At 51.8% G+C, this 13,345-nt stretch overlaps 1 protein-coding gene across 3 annotated transcripts in view; it reads left to right on the forward strand.

Moving 5' to 3' along the window:
• LOC133360057 (uncharacterized protein C1orf21-like) overlaps positions 1-13,339 on the forward strand; it is a 35,766-nt gene extending 22,427 nt beyond the window's left edge. For 2 of the 3 annotated variants that reach the window (XM_061578638.1, XM_061578639.1), the window contains exons 2-6: positions 1,238-1,496; positions 2,854-3,005; positions 4,134-4,198; positions 10,793-10,853; positions 11,998-13,339. In XM_061578638.1, coding sequence (XP_061434622.1) covers positions 1,355-1,496; positions 2,854-3,005; positions 4,134-4,198; positions 10,793-10,853; positions 11,998-12,036 — 459 coding nt within the window. In that variant the 5' untranslated portion in view covers positions 1,238-1,354 and the 3' untranslated portion in view covers positions 12,037-13,339. The remainder of the gene's footprint in view (positions 1-1,237; positions 1,497-2,853; positions 3,006-4,133; positions 4,199-10,792; positions 10,854-11,997) is intronic. The other variant, XM_061578640.1, reaches the window with a different exon arrangement.
• The last annotated feature ends 6 nt before the right edge of the window (positions 13,340-13,345 follow it).

The raw sequence follows: 13,345 nt of genomic DNA on the forward strand, positions 1-13,345 counted from the left end.
AGTTTTTGTTCACCGTTAGTGAGCGTTGCTGCACAGACGGGTAAGGAAGCTTGGTTGTTTCCACACCGAGCGTCTCTTTTCTGAAAACTTCCACCTCCTGTGAACTCCGCCGCAATCGCATTTGCTAGTTGGGTCGTTCTGTAACATTGTAAATAGTGAAAAGTAAAAAAAAGCTAAACGGTTGGAAGGTGCAGCTCTGTAAATTCCTGCTCGCACCACTGCTGGTCGGAAGGGTGATCACCAGAGGGAGCTCAACAGAGCCCTTCTCTACAGGTTATTTGGTCTACTCTCCCACGCTGGGGGGCAGGGGGTGGGGAGGAATTTAAGAAACTCGCCCTCCCCCATTGTTTCTACTGCCACGCCGGGAGATAGAATCGACCCAGCGACCTCTGCGTTTCTTGCCACCGCTCGGCGTATACGTGTGCTGTTTGTGTGCGCGTCTCTGTGAGCAGTTGCGCTACCGTTTGCGGAAGAGATGCCGCTGTCGACTGTTGATCTGCTCGGCAATCGTTAGCTGACGCGCTTTTGTCTCGTGAGACATTGTTAACGATGCAATTTATAATGCGCAATGACATTCACGGACGGAAAAATGACCGTGATACTGAGTTGGGGAGTCAGGCTCGGTGTCACTTGATAGCCAGGTGATAGTGGTGGGGCCTTTTAAGTGTCTCTTTAAAAGGCGATGCAGATTGACTGCTGCTGCTGCTGTGAATGTGCAGCGTTGGGACGATGATTGCCACGTTCCAGATGGCGGGGCTGCCACGGAGAAACGACGCCAGGCAGTAGCGCCGCCCAGGTCGGTGGTCGAGAGAGGAGAAGGAGGTGGTTGAGAGTCGCGCTGCTGCAGCTGCCGATCGTTCTCACGTGAGCCATAGTGCAGGGTGATGGGAGCGGAGAGAAACACGGTGGACGACCGAGAGTAGAGGCGCTGTGGCAGAGGCAGGCAATGGGAAACCGGCAGAGAGAGGCCAGGGAATCCAGCCGAGGATTTGCAAAATGTACGAACTACGATTGGTCGGCACGACCCTGAATACGGCGTTTGTTCTCCTCCGTTGCGCAACTGCTCACTCGGATGCGGGCAGTGGTCGCGGGCGACCGATTGCGTTGCACGATTTCGGGATTGGCGATTTGTTTGCTCGAACGATTTCATTGCTCGTGAGCCGGCTTCAAGAAATGCGCGGGGAAGGACGCGCCAACGCTGACGCGTGGTGTCCACTCCCCTTGTGTTTTCCCGCAGTAATGCGCGAGCTCGGAGGCACGTGAAGCCGCACCGGCGCGCGGCAACTCTCCGCCGGAGGACTCCGCCGGAGGAGGGGAGGAGGGGGCGTGGGGGAGGGAGGGGGAGGGTGCCCCGATGCGCGTGCCCGCAATGGGCTGCGCCTCCAGCAAGAAACAGCAGTCGGTGGGGCCCGGCGACGAGGAGGAGGAGGGGGGGGAGACCAACGGAGCGAGCGCCGAGAGGGCGCAGCACAACGGGGACGCGCACAAGAAGGGAGGTGAGCGGGCGGAGGAGGCGCAACCACCACCGTCGTCGGTGCCACCAGAGTTCGTGGGCAGCAGCGCCGTCATTAGCGTCATCGTCAGCAGCAGCGTCATCCTCATTGATATCATCTTCGTCATCGGCATCGTGAGTGGCCATCAACAGAGCGCAGGGCAATGGAGACGCGCGTTAGGGAGATGAGGGACGTTCCCACCATCATCCCTCATCATCATCGTGGTCATCATCAACCGCTGTCCCACACGAGTTTGAACTTCCGTCGGGCACATTGCGTGTGATGTGGACACAGGCTAAACTTATCGATTGGCGAATTAACGCGGCATTAAAACTGCCCGCCTGGGAGCACGGCTTCCGGGGACGCGTACACCTTGGGAAACGTGTCCACCGGTCCATGACTGTTACATTTCCCCTGTGTATGTCTTCCTTCCAGAATAATCGATCAACAATACCAATCGGTAGGAGTAGCTTGGTTGGCATGGGCCCAGATGCAATTAATGAAATGGACCCCACTGCTCACCACCCCCCACCCCTACTTGTGTACGATTTGTAGCCCAGGGCCTGGTGGGCCCCTCTGGCCCATGGGGGCCTGGTGCAGTTTTCACCGCCTGGGCACGATGAAAGCCACGTCACAGTTTTTTTAGTTTAATTTCATTGAAATATTTGTACTAGTTTTTTTTTCTGTACACGAGAACAAAGGCCCAGCAGCGGATATCCGCCAGGCCCCGTGTACCCTATGCATCCTGATTGATGGGAGAGGGGGGGGGGGGGACACGGACAACCTGGGACACAGTTTAGAGTTTTTAACTTTGGATGTATTTTCAAGGGGTCTACCTCCTCATCCGACCGTGAGTGAACAGATTCGGCACTCTTTCCGCCAAAAAACCACACACGAGATAAGGATACCCCTGTCAAATGATAGAACATTATTTTCTTTGCTGTGTTTATCTTGCGATGACTTTGCTAAAAAAAGAAAAATCTCGTGTAAAATCTGGGAATCTATCTGAAACAAGTTTAAAAAAGGGTTTTTCTTTATTTCAATGGCTTTAACTTTGCAATCCATTCCAGTGCAGCTCACGTTTTTGCCGAGGTTATTGAATTTGTTACTTGCAATGTTTTCCACATTTAGAACCCCATGTGTGGCCAATCTGGCATGGGCTGCTACCGTGCGATCCACCAAGCCTCCCTGCCTGCTCAGCTGTGCTGGAGCGCGCAGGCGGTGGCGGGCGGCGTAGCCACCGCCGCCACCCACGTGCACGTTTGCGTTTTCAGCCTTGGCTTGGTCGATTATTAACGCAGTAAATAAAAATTCGAAAACAACATAACAAAAAATCACACCTTGGCCCGTTTCTCCGCAGACAAACCCTCGAAGACGGACGTGGAAGGGCCGAAGAAAAAGGCCGCCGGCGCCGATGGGATCGGTGCTCTCAGCACCATGCAGAACCACCTCGCCGCCAGGCCCGATGCCAACGACCGATTTGCGGGGATTGCCGGGGATGCGGCGGCCGGGGTGAGCTGCTCCCCCCCCCCCAACTCGCCCCACCACAGCTCCTCCGGCTCAGACTCACAAACCGGGGGGGTGGGGGGAGCGATTCCGGTGGATTCAATCAAAACCCAACCCCCAAACACAAAGGAGCCAAGAAATAGAAAAAAAATCGCTTTGAAAAAGTTCCGTCTTACGGCGTGATTTGAATGAAGTGAGAGAGGGGGGGGGGGGGGGAGTCGGCAGAGTGTACGTCCAGTAGAAGTGAATTCCACTGGTTGCCGTTGGGTGAACAGATTTAGCAGGGTTGGCTACATACACTGTGAAAGAAGTTCAAAATATTTCTGGTTTCTTTCGGTAAAGTCACGTAGAAGGGAAATAATAAAAATCGTACTACTAAAACATAATAAAGTTCTCATGACGTTTCGGCCACATCGCAAGCAGCCATCCTCGGGTGAAGAAACAGAGCTGTCTGAAAGACACCTGAGGACGGCTGCTTGTGTTGTGGCCGAAACGTCGTGAGAACTTTATTATGTTGTATTTGGATTATTTTATTATTTCCCTTCTACGTGACTTTACCGAACGAACCAAGAATATGAATCCCTGCAGTCACGAAAGCTTTAAATCCAAAGTTCAACATACATATGAGTGGGGATTTAACAAACTTGCTCTCCCTATTGTTTCAGTTGCTCTGCTGGGTGCCCACCCGACACGTGGCCCGCACGTTGGGCAGTCGTCTGCCAGGAGGGGGGGGGGGGGGGGGCAAATTTGGACTGTAACTTCGGCACGTGATGGCCTGCTCGTTTCGAATAACGACACGGGATCATTAACGTCCGCTGTAAAGCAGACGGCCCGCAGTCTTTCGTGATTAACACACGGCGCAGTATTGACCAGGGCTACCTGCCGGAATCGAGATATAAACCTCCGATTAGCACATTTGGCTACGAATGGTACCGGAGAAGTTCTACATAGGAAAGAAGTTCTACATCCATCCGTACATAGTTATGAACAGGCTACCGCTGGGCCGCGTCACCGCCCTGTGTGTTGCGCTTCCGCAACAGGAACCGGGTCTAGCAGAAGGAGGGAGGTTTGGTGGTGATGGTGGTGGTGGTGGCGGCAACAACGACCTTGATGCCTCGTTCTGTTGTTTCTCAGAAGCTGGGAGTCGGGAGGCAGATCGTGAGAGATGGTCTTCAAGTGAGCGGAGGAGCGCGAGCCAAGTAAGGCATCCCGCTGCACGGCGTTTCTTTCCTCCTGAGCTTTTAATCGTTAATGCACGAGTTTTTGTCTGTCTTTCACATGGGCGGGGTGAGGGGAGGGGGGGTGGTCATGAGATTATTGGGTACGAGCAAAACTTTCCTGTCAAGTTGCATTGCTGTTGAGAATTTATCTTGCGGAAAAGCAGCCACATTGATGCGCACGATCTCCTTCGTTCCTATGTGGAAGATCCAAGACAAGCCATGCAACACAAACTGTGGACAATATCGACAATCTAGTAAACCCATAATGATAGAGATCTATTTAGAAACAATCCATAGCAGTGCGATTTTGGCCGTACAGACCTCCGCATTGGCATCGAGCTCCCCAGCACATTTGCCATGTGCAAGGGATAGAATAGAATCAGACATGTAAATAAAGGGCTAATACTGAAGTTTTTAAACAGTAAAAACAGGTTTTACCCTTTCTGACAATAAAACACGAGGTGTTAGAATTTGTTTAAACACCAGATAGATACCTTTTGCAAGGTATAAAGTCTCTATTAACCACACGTACTTTCGGCAAAACAAGGAAACGAACATGCTCTGATAATGATTTTTGCCTTGTCCTTGAAACTGATTGGCCTACACCAGAGACGTCTTTATGGCCCTGTCTCACCGGTGTGAGACCAGAGAACGCTTCAAAGGCGAAAGTACAAAGACAAGGCAAGTCTCGGAACATTTATAGCGCGGGTCGAGCAATTACATCTATGGGATACCTTTTTTTGCTAGTATCTAAAATGAACATTTTAACACCTCCTGTTGTATATTATATTTTCTTGCTGTGGATTTGACACCTGATGATGATTGCTTGTGTTGCAGTCGAAACGTCGTGAGAATTTTTATTGTTTTATATTTTTATAATTTTATTGTGTCCCTTCTACGTGACTTTACCGAAAGAACCAAGAATATGAATCCCTGCAGTCACGAAAGCTTTAAATCTAATTTAAAACCTCCTGTTGTGTTGCCAGAAAGGGTAAAGCCTATTCTTATTCATTTTCATAATTGTTGATATTGGCAGCAAAGATCCCATCGACGAAAGTTTTGCTACCTCTCTTACATGGAGGTACCAATTTCTTCTCTGGCATCTGCACGCGGATCGCCGTGTTATTTAACGGAGCCATTATTGTGAAATGTTAAATTTTATTGGTGCCAGGTCAAACGGAGGCGGGTTGAGTTCGTTGGGGAAGGAATCGCCGTAAAAACTGCTGCTGCTGCAGCAGTTTTCCTGTAGCCACAGGGCGGCCACAGGGCGGCCACAGGGCGGCCACAGGGCGGCCACAGGGCGGCCACAGGGCAACGAGGGTGCCGCCCGGCACTCGTGGCGCGGTGCCACCATGGCCTGGTGCCAGCGGCGCGTTCGCCGATCGTTGCGGGGGTTTTGCGGTTTGAATCCAGTGACCATCCTGATTAATACTGCGGTGTAAAATAGCCGTAACAATATTACTACGACTAACATCACGGTGGTCGTTAAAAATTCCCGTGCCAGCATTCGCAAGAACAGGCCCGTCGTGTGCAGGCGTTGGGGTACAACATTCGGCAAATTCGAAAGTTATCGGATTGATGATTATACACAACGGCAATCATCCATCGCCCCCCCCACCCCCATGCTACAGACAGAAGAATGCCCCAGGTCACCAGGAGATTAGACTCATCCTCATCTGTTGAGTTCTCATCTAGATAAACAAATTCTACTTGACACTCGTTCGTGTACCTGTGAACTACTGGCACCATCACAGGAGCACGGTTAATTGCAGTGTGTCCTAACATTATATGGGACGCTATATATATTTATAAAAACAAAGACCTCCCGGGTAAACTGTAGGGGCAATTGCTGTTAGCGAGCACCTATGAAGGCAGGCATGGCGCACGAGGGGGTGGGTGGCCTGCACCACGCCCAGCCGCCTTTGTCTCCCCAATGGCAATGTTTACATATTGCACCAGGTACTCATTTGAGGCTGAGTCGACCTAGGGGGGGGGCCCAGGGACTGGTTAAATTTAAGGTCACTGGTGTTGACCGTGAGCAGGAATCAAAGTCGGGTCATCGGGTTTGTAGTGCAGCGCGATAACCACGACACTACCGCTCCCTTATATACACACACACAAACACACGGTGTCCCGCGTACTATTGTTACGTTTCTTACTCAGGAGAGCCTCATTAGGGGGGACCACGACCGCTGCGTTTCCCCCAATTAATTTATCGCGAAATAACTTGGAGCATGACACCGGCAAGTGCGTGGCCACCTCGTCTTCCAGCAACGACCGCCACGGTGCAGGCTGCCCGGAGTGTTTGCGGTTGATAACAACGCACCTGCGGTATTGGCCAAGGGGGTGGTTGTGGGTCTCAAATAGGGATATTTGTTTTGGGAGAGGTGGGGGCGGAGGGGGGTGGTGGGCGTACCCGCCATAAACATTTAAGTAAATTATATTCTAAAAGAAATTCGCACTGCCAAAGCTTTTGCACCATTGTGAGCCACGCATAGAGACGTAATGTGTGCCGATGCAGGTCCAGTCCAGTCCTGTACCGTGTGCAGTGACCAACTAGCACTGGATCGTGCGATCCCGAATCGCTTTGCGTTTTTTGTTACTTTTACGGTGGTTTTAGTTCCCCGTTGCCACATTTATTTTTATATTGCTGCTTTTTTTCTTTGTTACACATTATAAAAGAGCAATATAAATAACATTGCGAGCCATAAACGGGCTAAATAAAGAATGGGACCCTGCCACAATGGTGTAACAGCAGCACACTGGACTGGCAATCCAGAGGTCGTCGATTGAAACGCCACCATCCACCGCCTCTGTCCACGCTGTAGCATCACGCCGCAGTTAAGTCTATCGGCAACCCGCCTGCAGTGGGGAAAAGTGTGGGTCCTGCCACCTCATCGAAGCTGTTGAGCCAGCGTGGAAGTGTAGGCCAAAACGCTGCCCAGATGGAACTCCGCAGAGCTCCCTCCTCTAGTGGAGGCCCGTTCCACCACCAGTGGCACGAGTGAGAAATTGTAGGGCTGCGCCTCTCCATGTCCTGAATTAGCCCGGAGTGTCGAGGACACACTCCAGTCGGAGGAGAGTGGAGGTAGCAGGAAGATGATGCTCGCCCGTGTGAAGACCTTTGCATTTTATTGGGTGGTGCCGAGCTGGTTGGCGCCAGACTTGGTTTATCGGAAGGTTGCGAGTGCAAAGTCCAGTTTGGGGTCGGGTCAGCTTATTGTCATTATCTGGGAGCTGATGACAGAGGTCACGGGCCACTGAGCCAGCACCGCTAAGAGCTTGGGTTCGAATCCATGTTTCAGCCACCCACTGTGATTAAACTCGGTTGCAATGCACTCCGATTAGCATGGTTGGCTACGTACGGTGCGAAAGAAGTTCTACATACACACTGCCCATAGACTCAACCACTGCCCATAGACTCAACCACTGCCCATAGACTAACACTGCCTATAGACTCAACACTGCCCATAGACTCAACACTGCACCATAGACGAACGAACACTGCCCATAGACTCAACACTGCCCATAGGCTCAACACTGCCCATAGACTCAACACTGCCCATAGACTAACACTACCCATAGACTCAACACTGCCCATAGACTCAACACTGCACCATAGACTCAACACTGCCCATAGACTCAACACTGCCCATAGACTCAACACTGCACCATAGACTAACACTGCCCATAGACTCAACACTACCCATAGACTAACACTGCCCATAGACTCAACACTGCCCATAGACTCAACCACTGCCCATAGACTCAACACTGCCCATAGACTCAACACTGCCCATAGACTCAACACTGCCCATAGACTCAACACTGCCCATAGACTCAACATGGCTCATAGACTCAACCACTGCCCATAGACTAACACTACCCATAGACTCAACACTACTCATAGACTCAACACTGCCCATAGACTCAACACCGCCCATAGACTCAACATGGCTCATAGACTCAATCACTACCCATAAACTCAACACTACCCATAGACTCAACACTGTCAATAGACTCAACACTACCCATAGACTCAACACCGCCCATAGACTCAACATGGCTCATAGACTCAACCACTACCCATAAACTCAACACTGCTCATAGACTCAACACTGTCAATAGACTCAACACTACCCATAGACTAACACTGCCCATAGACTCAACACTGCCCATAGACTCAACACTGCCCATAGACTCAACCACTGCCCATAGACTCAACACTGCCCATAGACTCAACACTGCCCATAGACTCAACACTGCCCATAGACTCAACACTGCCCATAGACTCAACACTGCCCATAGACTAACACTGCCCATAGACTCAACACTGCCCATAGATTCTACACTGCACCTTCGATTAGCACGGTTGGCTACGCACAGTGCGAAAGACGTTCAACGTATATACAACAGTGGGTCTTTCTGCACTGCCGTCTGTTCCTGCCCACCAACTTGGCCCCACAGGCCGCAACGCCTAGTGCTGGGCGCTCGCCCATCCCGCATGACGCAGGCTCAATGCCTGTTGAGCTTGCGCGATCCGACGGCGATCGGACGCATTGCGGGTGGCTTCGTCACAGGGTTGGTCCACGTTAATGCCGTTTTTTGGCTATGGTTGTGGCTATATTGCGGCTGTTGTCATCATTTCATTTCAGTTGCGGTTGTAATGTGGTTGTAGTTGTGATTATAATGTTTTTTTGTTATATTGTGGCTTCAGTTGTGGTTGTAAAATACTTATGCACGAGGTGTTGATGATATTAACGTTGTTGATATGTCACTGGTGGATGTTGATATATTATTGTTGATGTGAACAATTATCTTATTGTTGTCGATGTATATTTGTCATTAGATTGATGTTATGTTGAATCGTTCTTGGTGTTGATTTAGATCTGTTTTTATCTGTTCATATTGTTACGTCACATTATTGTTGTTGTTGTTTTAAAGTCGGCCAGTGACTGTCGATCAATCCGTTTCGCTTGTGATTCACTGTAGCGATATCCCACGCAAATGCACGGCAGTGCTAGTTGGCGGCCTTCGTTTAACACGTATATCACGTTTGATCGAGTCTCAAGACCTTTTTTTTTAGGAAGGTCCTGGCAGGGTACGTTTGGCCACATAAAAACCTCGCCAATTGTGGCTTTGCCTCTAAACAGTTTGCTTAGTGAGGTCGGTTTTCCAGAAGACTGGGATGAGGGGAGTGATGTTTCGTCTATACGTGGTTGGACATTGCTAAGATTGTTGCGAAGATAGTCGTTCGAGGTACGTATGTTGAACTCTTTTCGCACCGTACGTAGCCAACTGCGCCCATCGGAGGTGCGGCCTTGCGAGAGATGAGAGAGCGTTGCGTCCGTTGGATGGGACTGCGGTGCGAATGAATTGACTGCGTGGAACCATTTATTTACCGCGTGTGTGTGTGATGATGTAACACACAGGGAACTCGACACGCTCGCGCACAATGCAGATGTTCGCAGGCGCGTTGCCGCACGCATCTAGCCGTCCACTCGGGGGTGGGGGGGGAGGCTCAGTGTTGGGGGAGGGGGAGAGCGGTTGGGCATGAGTGCAGCGGTGCGGGAAGGGTGGTGTAGAGACGGGTTTTGGTGATGAGGTGAAATTGAAAATAAAGAGTGTACACGCGCACGCACAAGGGACGGAGAGCGACTCCGCGCTCCTTTAGTACAACGGCAAGGGGGGAATTCACTTGGAATTAGTTCAACCGAAAGAGGGGGAGAGGGAAGGGGGGAGGGAGGTGATGATTTTCTACCCAGGAGCGCAACCCTATTTCCCAGCGCGGCATTTTGCAGGAACGTAACCCCCCCCCTCCCCCGGCCCGCGTTTACGAGGTTTCCCTTACAACGGTGGACGTTAAAGATCCCTTGACATCGTTCGCAAGAGTGTGCTGCCTGCCACGAGTCGGCCAAGAGGGTCCAAATTCGGCCAAATTCGGAAATGACGCCGCGGATCGCTCGATTGGGATCGCACGCAGCAGTCCCCGCCCCCGACTGGCAGATGAATGTCCCCGGGTCACTCTCTTACCTCTCTCTGTTGCTCCTGCTTGTGCTCAATCACAGGCTGCCGCTCCTTCTCTCGTTTCACTCCCTCCCTCCCTTCACTGGAAGCACATTTCCCGCTCCACATTAGGCAGTCGCCTTCGCTCACTAAGTTTCCGCTCCTCACTCAAAACTCGCTTATTGTTTCCTAGCTCACCCCACGACCCCCTGAATCTGCCCCTCATAACCACCACCACCGTCACTGTTCCCTCTTCATATTCTCATTGCGTGGCTGTCACTCGTTCCACATTCATTCAATCCATTCATCATGATTTACTGTCATCAGTTTCGCTTTCACCGAATTCACTCATCACAGATTCGCCCCCATTACTTCCCTCTCATCTGTTTCATTCACCTCATCTCGACCGTTACGTTCACACACACACTCACACGTGTTGTACCGTTCTTAATTCTCCATAAAGCGGCCTTAGTTAAGGCGCTGATTAATTCCGTTAAGATAACAGCTCGTCCTGGTATCTTGAGACCACGTCTGGCCTAACAGAATTGACTTGCACTTGTTTTGCAGCCTGCACCTGTCGGAAAGTCAAATTGAGTTCTTCCGCATGTTGGATGAGAAGATAGAGCGGGTAAGTTCATTATTGCATCTCTACATCTGTGATGATGATGATGATTACTACAGTGATGTTGAAGATCAGCTAATCTGTGGATCATATTAAAGGTAAAAACCATTTATAATTTGTAACAAGCACAGTTTTAGTTCACTATCCGAGAGAGATAATGTTTCGGAGGCCACCGGCAAAACCACCAGCTCTGTGGTGCTGTATTAGAGAGCTGCCGTGGTGGTGTATGGGAGATGTTTGACCACGCTCCATGAACGGGTGTTTACATCACCCGTAGCAATATTGACAATAATGATGCAAATTTAAACCCGCACAGGGCCACAGATCGCTTACTCTAATCCCCGCTCCTCACAGCCTGTTGTGCTGCTAATACCTCCGGCTTGGGATTGTTTTGGTGAACTGCGCAAATGGCTTAGCGAGCGGGGGGCTAACGCCAGGGCACATTTGCTCATTAGGAAAGCAATCCGTTGGACGAGCAGTCAAGGGTGCTAATTATGTACACCCTTTGCGCCGTCGTGAAAGGCCACCCTTCGTTATTGTATATAATGATCTTCCTAATGGTTTTGGCGCAACAATACGGCAGCAGACTTGAGCGGCCGACGCGCACCACCGATGTGTTAACACGGAGGCGTTCAACGGCTGCCTGCGATCTCCAGGAGAAAAAACGGGAGGAAGTGCGCACGAGAGGGGGCGGGGGGGGGGGGGTAGGAGAGAGAGAGAGGGGAGAGGGTTATGGGGGAGCTTGTATGGGAAAGAGAGGAAAAGAGAGGGAAGAGAGAGGGGATAATGCCTTCGAGTAAAATCGCTAAATGGGGGGACAATGGTCGGGGTCAGGAGCGAATCAACTCGGAGGGATAATCTCTCTCCCATTTTGACGAGTTGCGTAACGCCAATAATACAAACGTTGATTTGGCTCCCGGTGGAGCCGCCTGCCCTCCTTTACGCCGGGGCGGCTCGGCGCTCCGCACAGCTCCGTCTCAACACCCCCCCCCACCCCTCCTGAGTCTTAGCTGTGACTGAAGCCATGGGAGTGGGGCACAATAATTGCTGCTGTCACCGCCCCCCCCCCCCCCCAAAGTTACCCTGTGCTGTGTGTTTTTTCAAACAACGCACCTTGCCGATCACTCGTCGTGTTTTCTTCTCCCGGCAGGGGCGCGACTACTGCTCTGACGACGAGGACGTGACATAGGCGAGGACCGCACCTCCCCCCCCCCCCCCCCCCAGTGAGGGGGGGGCTGCCCCCCGCGCCCCCGCCTGCCTGCCGTGAGCGCCACCGGACGGCGTGCGTGTCTCTGTGTACATACGACGGCGCGGAGTGCAAGACGACGGACAAACTAAACTCCTCTCCCGAACGGGGAGTTGACAGCCGTCCTCCAATTGCGCGTCACGGCGGGAAATGCGCTTTGACGCCGCGGAACGGCGGGCGTGTGAGAACCCGCGGCTGGAGCGACGGCAAAGACGATCGAGACGGGAAGACTGCGAGGCGGAGAGGAGACGGCGTAGAAGTGGTTGCCGATTGCCGATGCTCCAAAACGTTTCGAGAATCCCTTCGCATGCGCCCATGCATTTTTTTTATCCCTCCGAGTGAAGGACGGGGCAAGGCAGGAGGACAACAATGACGACGACGACGACGATGATGATGATGATGATGTGTTCGTGATTTGTTCATCTCCGAAGAAGCCGACTGCTGAGTCTGATCGAACGCAACAGTTTGGAGGTTCGTTAATAATAAATATCTGTAAATAATAACGATCATGATGATGATGGCAACCAGAAGAAGATTTTGGGACACGTTCCTCTTGCGGCCGCTTCGACCCAGGAGTCAATCGACCAGATTCCGCCGTTGAGATGGAGAGAGTGATTGTTTTAAAACATAATTTTAGTATTCTACCCTCTGCAGCTACGTTGCTGTCGTCGTCGTGTTTTTACTTTCCGCGCGCGCAAGGGCTCATTCCCGGCCGCGGCGTTATTCGTGGAGCCTGCCGCGCCCCACCCCCCGCCCCATGCTCTGTTCGCCGCAGGGCTTCCCCTGCGCTCCACTCTACCGGTGACGCCGGCGGCGGCGGCAACCGCATTCTCCCTCACTCCAAGCCGATTTCAACCAAACTGGGGGTAGATAGAGACGACCTTTTTTTTGCTTTGCTCTGCCGTGCGGTTTTTCCGATTTGGCGCCGTTCGGCACGATGTCTTGACGGCGTCGCTTGGTGCGCTGTGGGAGCCGCTTCTTCAGGAACTGCTGAATCTGAAATCGGTTTGGGGATACCGTTGATGGCTGATGGGCACCGACGGTGAAATCGTCACGGCAAGAGCCGTGGCAGACGCCACGGAACGCACCGCTGCGGCGGTAACCGCGGAGTGCATCTGCAGCGGCAACGGGAATGGTGACGACGATGACGACGACGACGACGACACAGCTTTGAACAATGGAATTATTTGGAACTAATTACTTGCTCAGTTACCAAATTCAGTCGCTGAAGAAGCTGCCGGCGTGTGGAGCG

This window comes from Lethenteron reissneri, chromosome 67, assembly GCF_015708825.2.
Source record: "Lethenteron reissneri isolate LAM-NWPU_2019-01 chromosome 67, ASM1570882v1, whole genome shotgun sequence".
NCBI lineage: Eukaryota > Metazoa > Chordata > Hyperoartia > Petromyzontiformes > Petromyzontidae > Lethenteron > Lethenteron reissneri.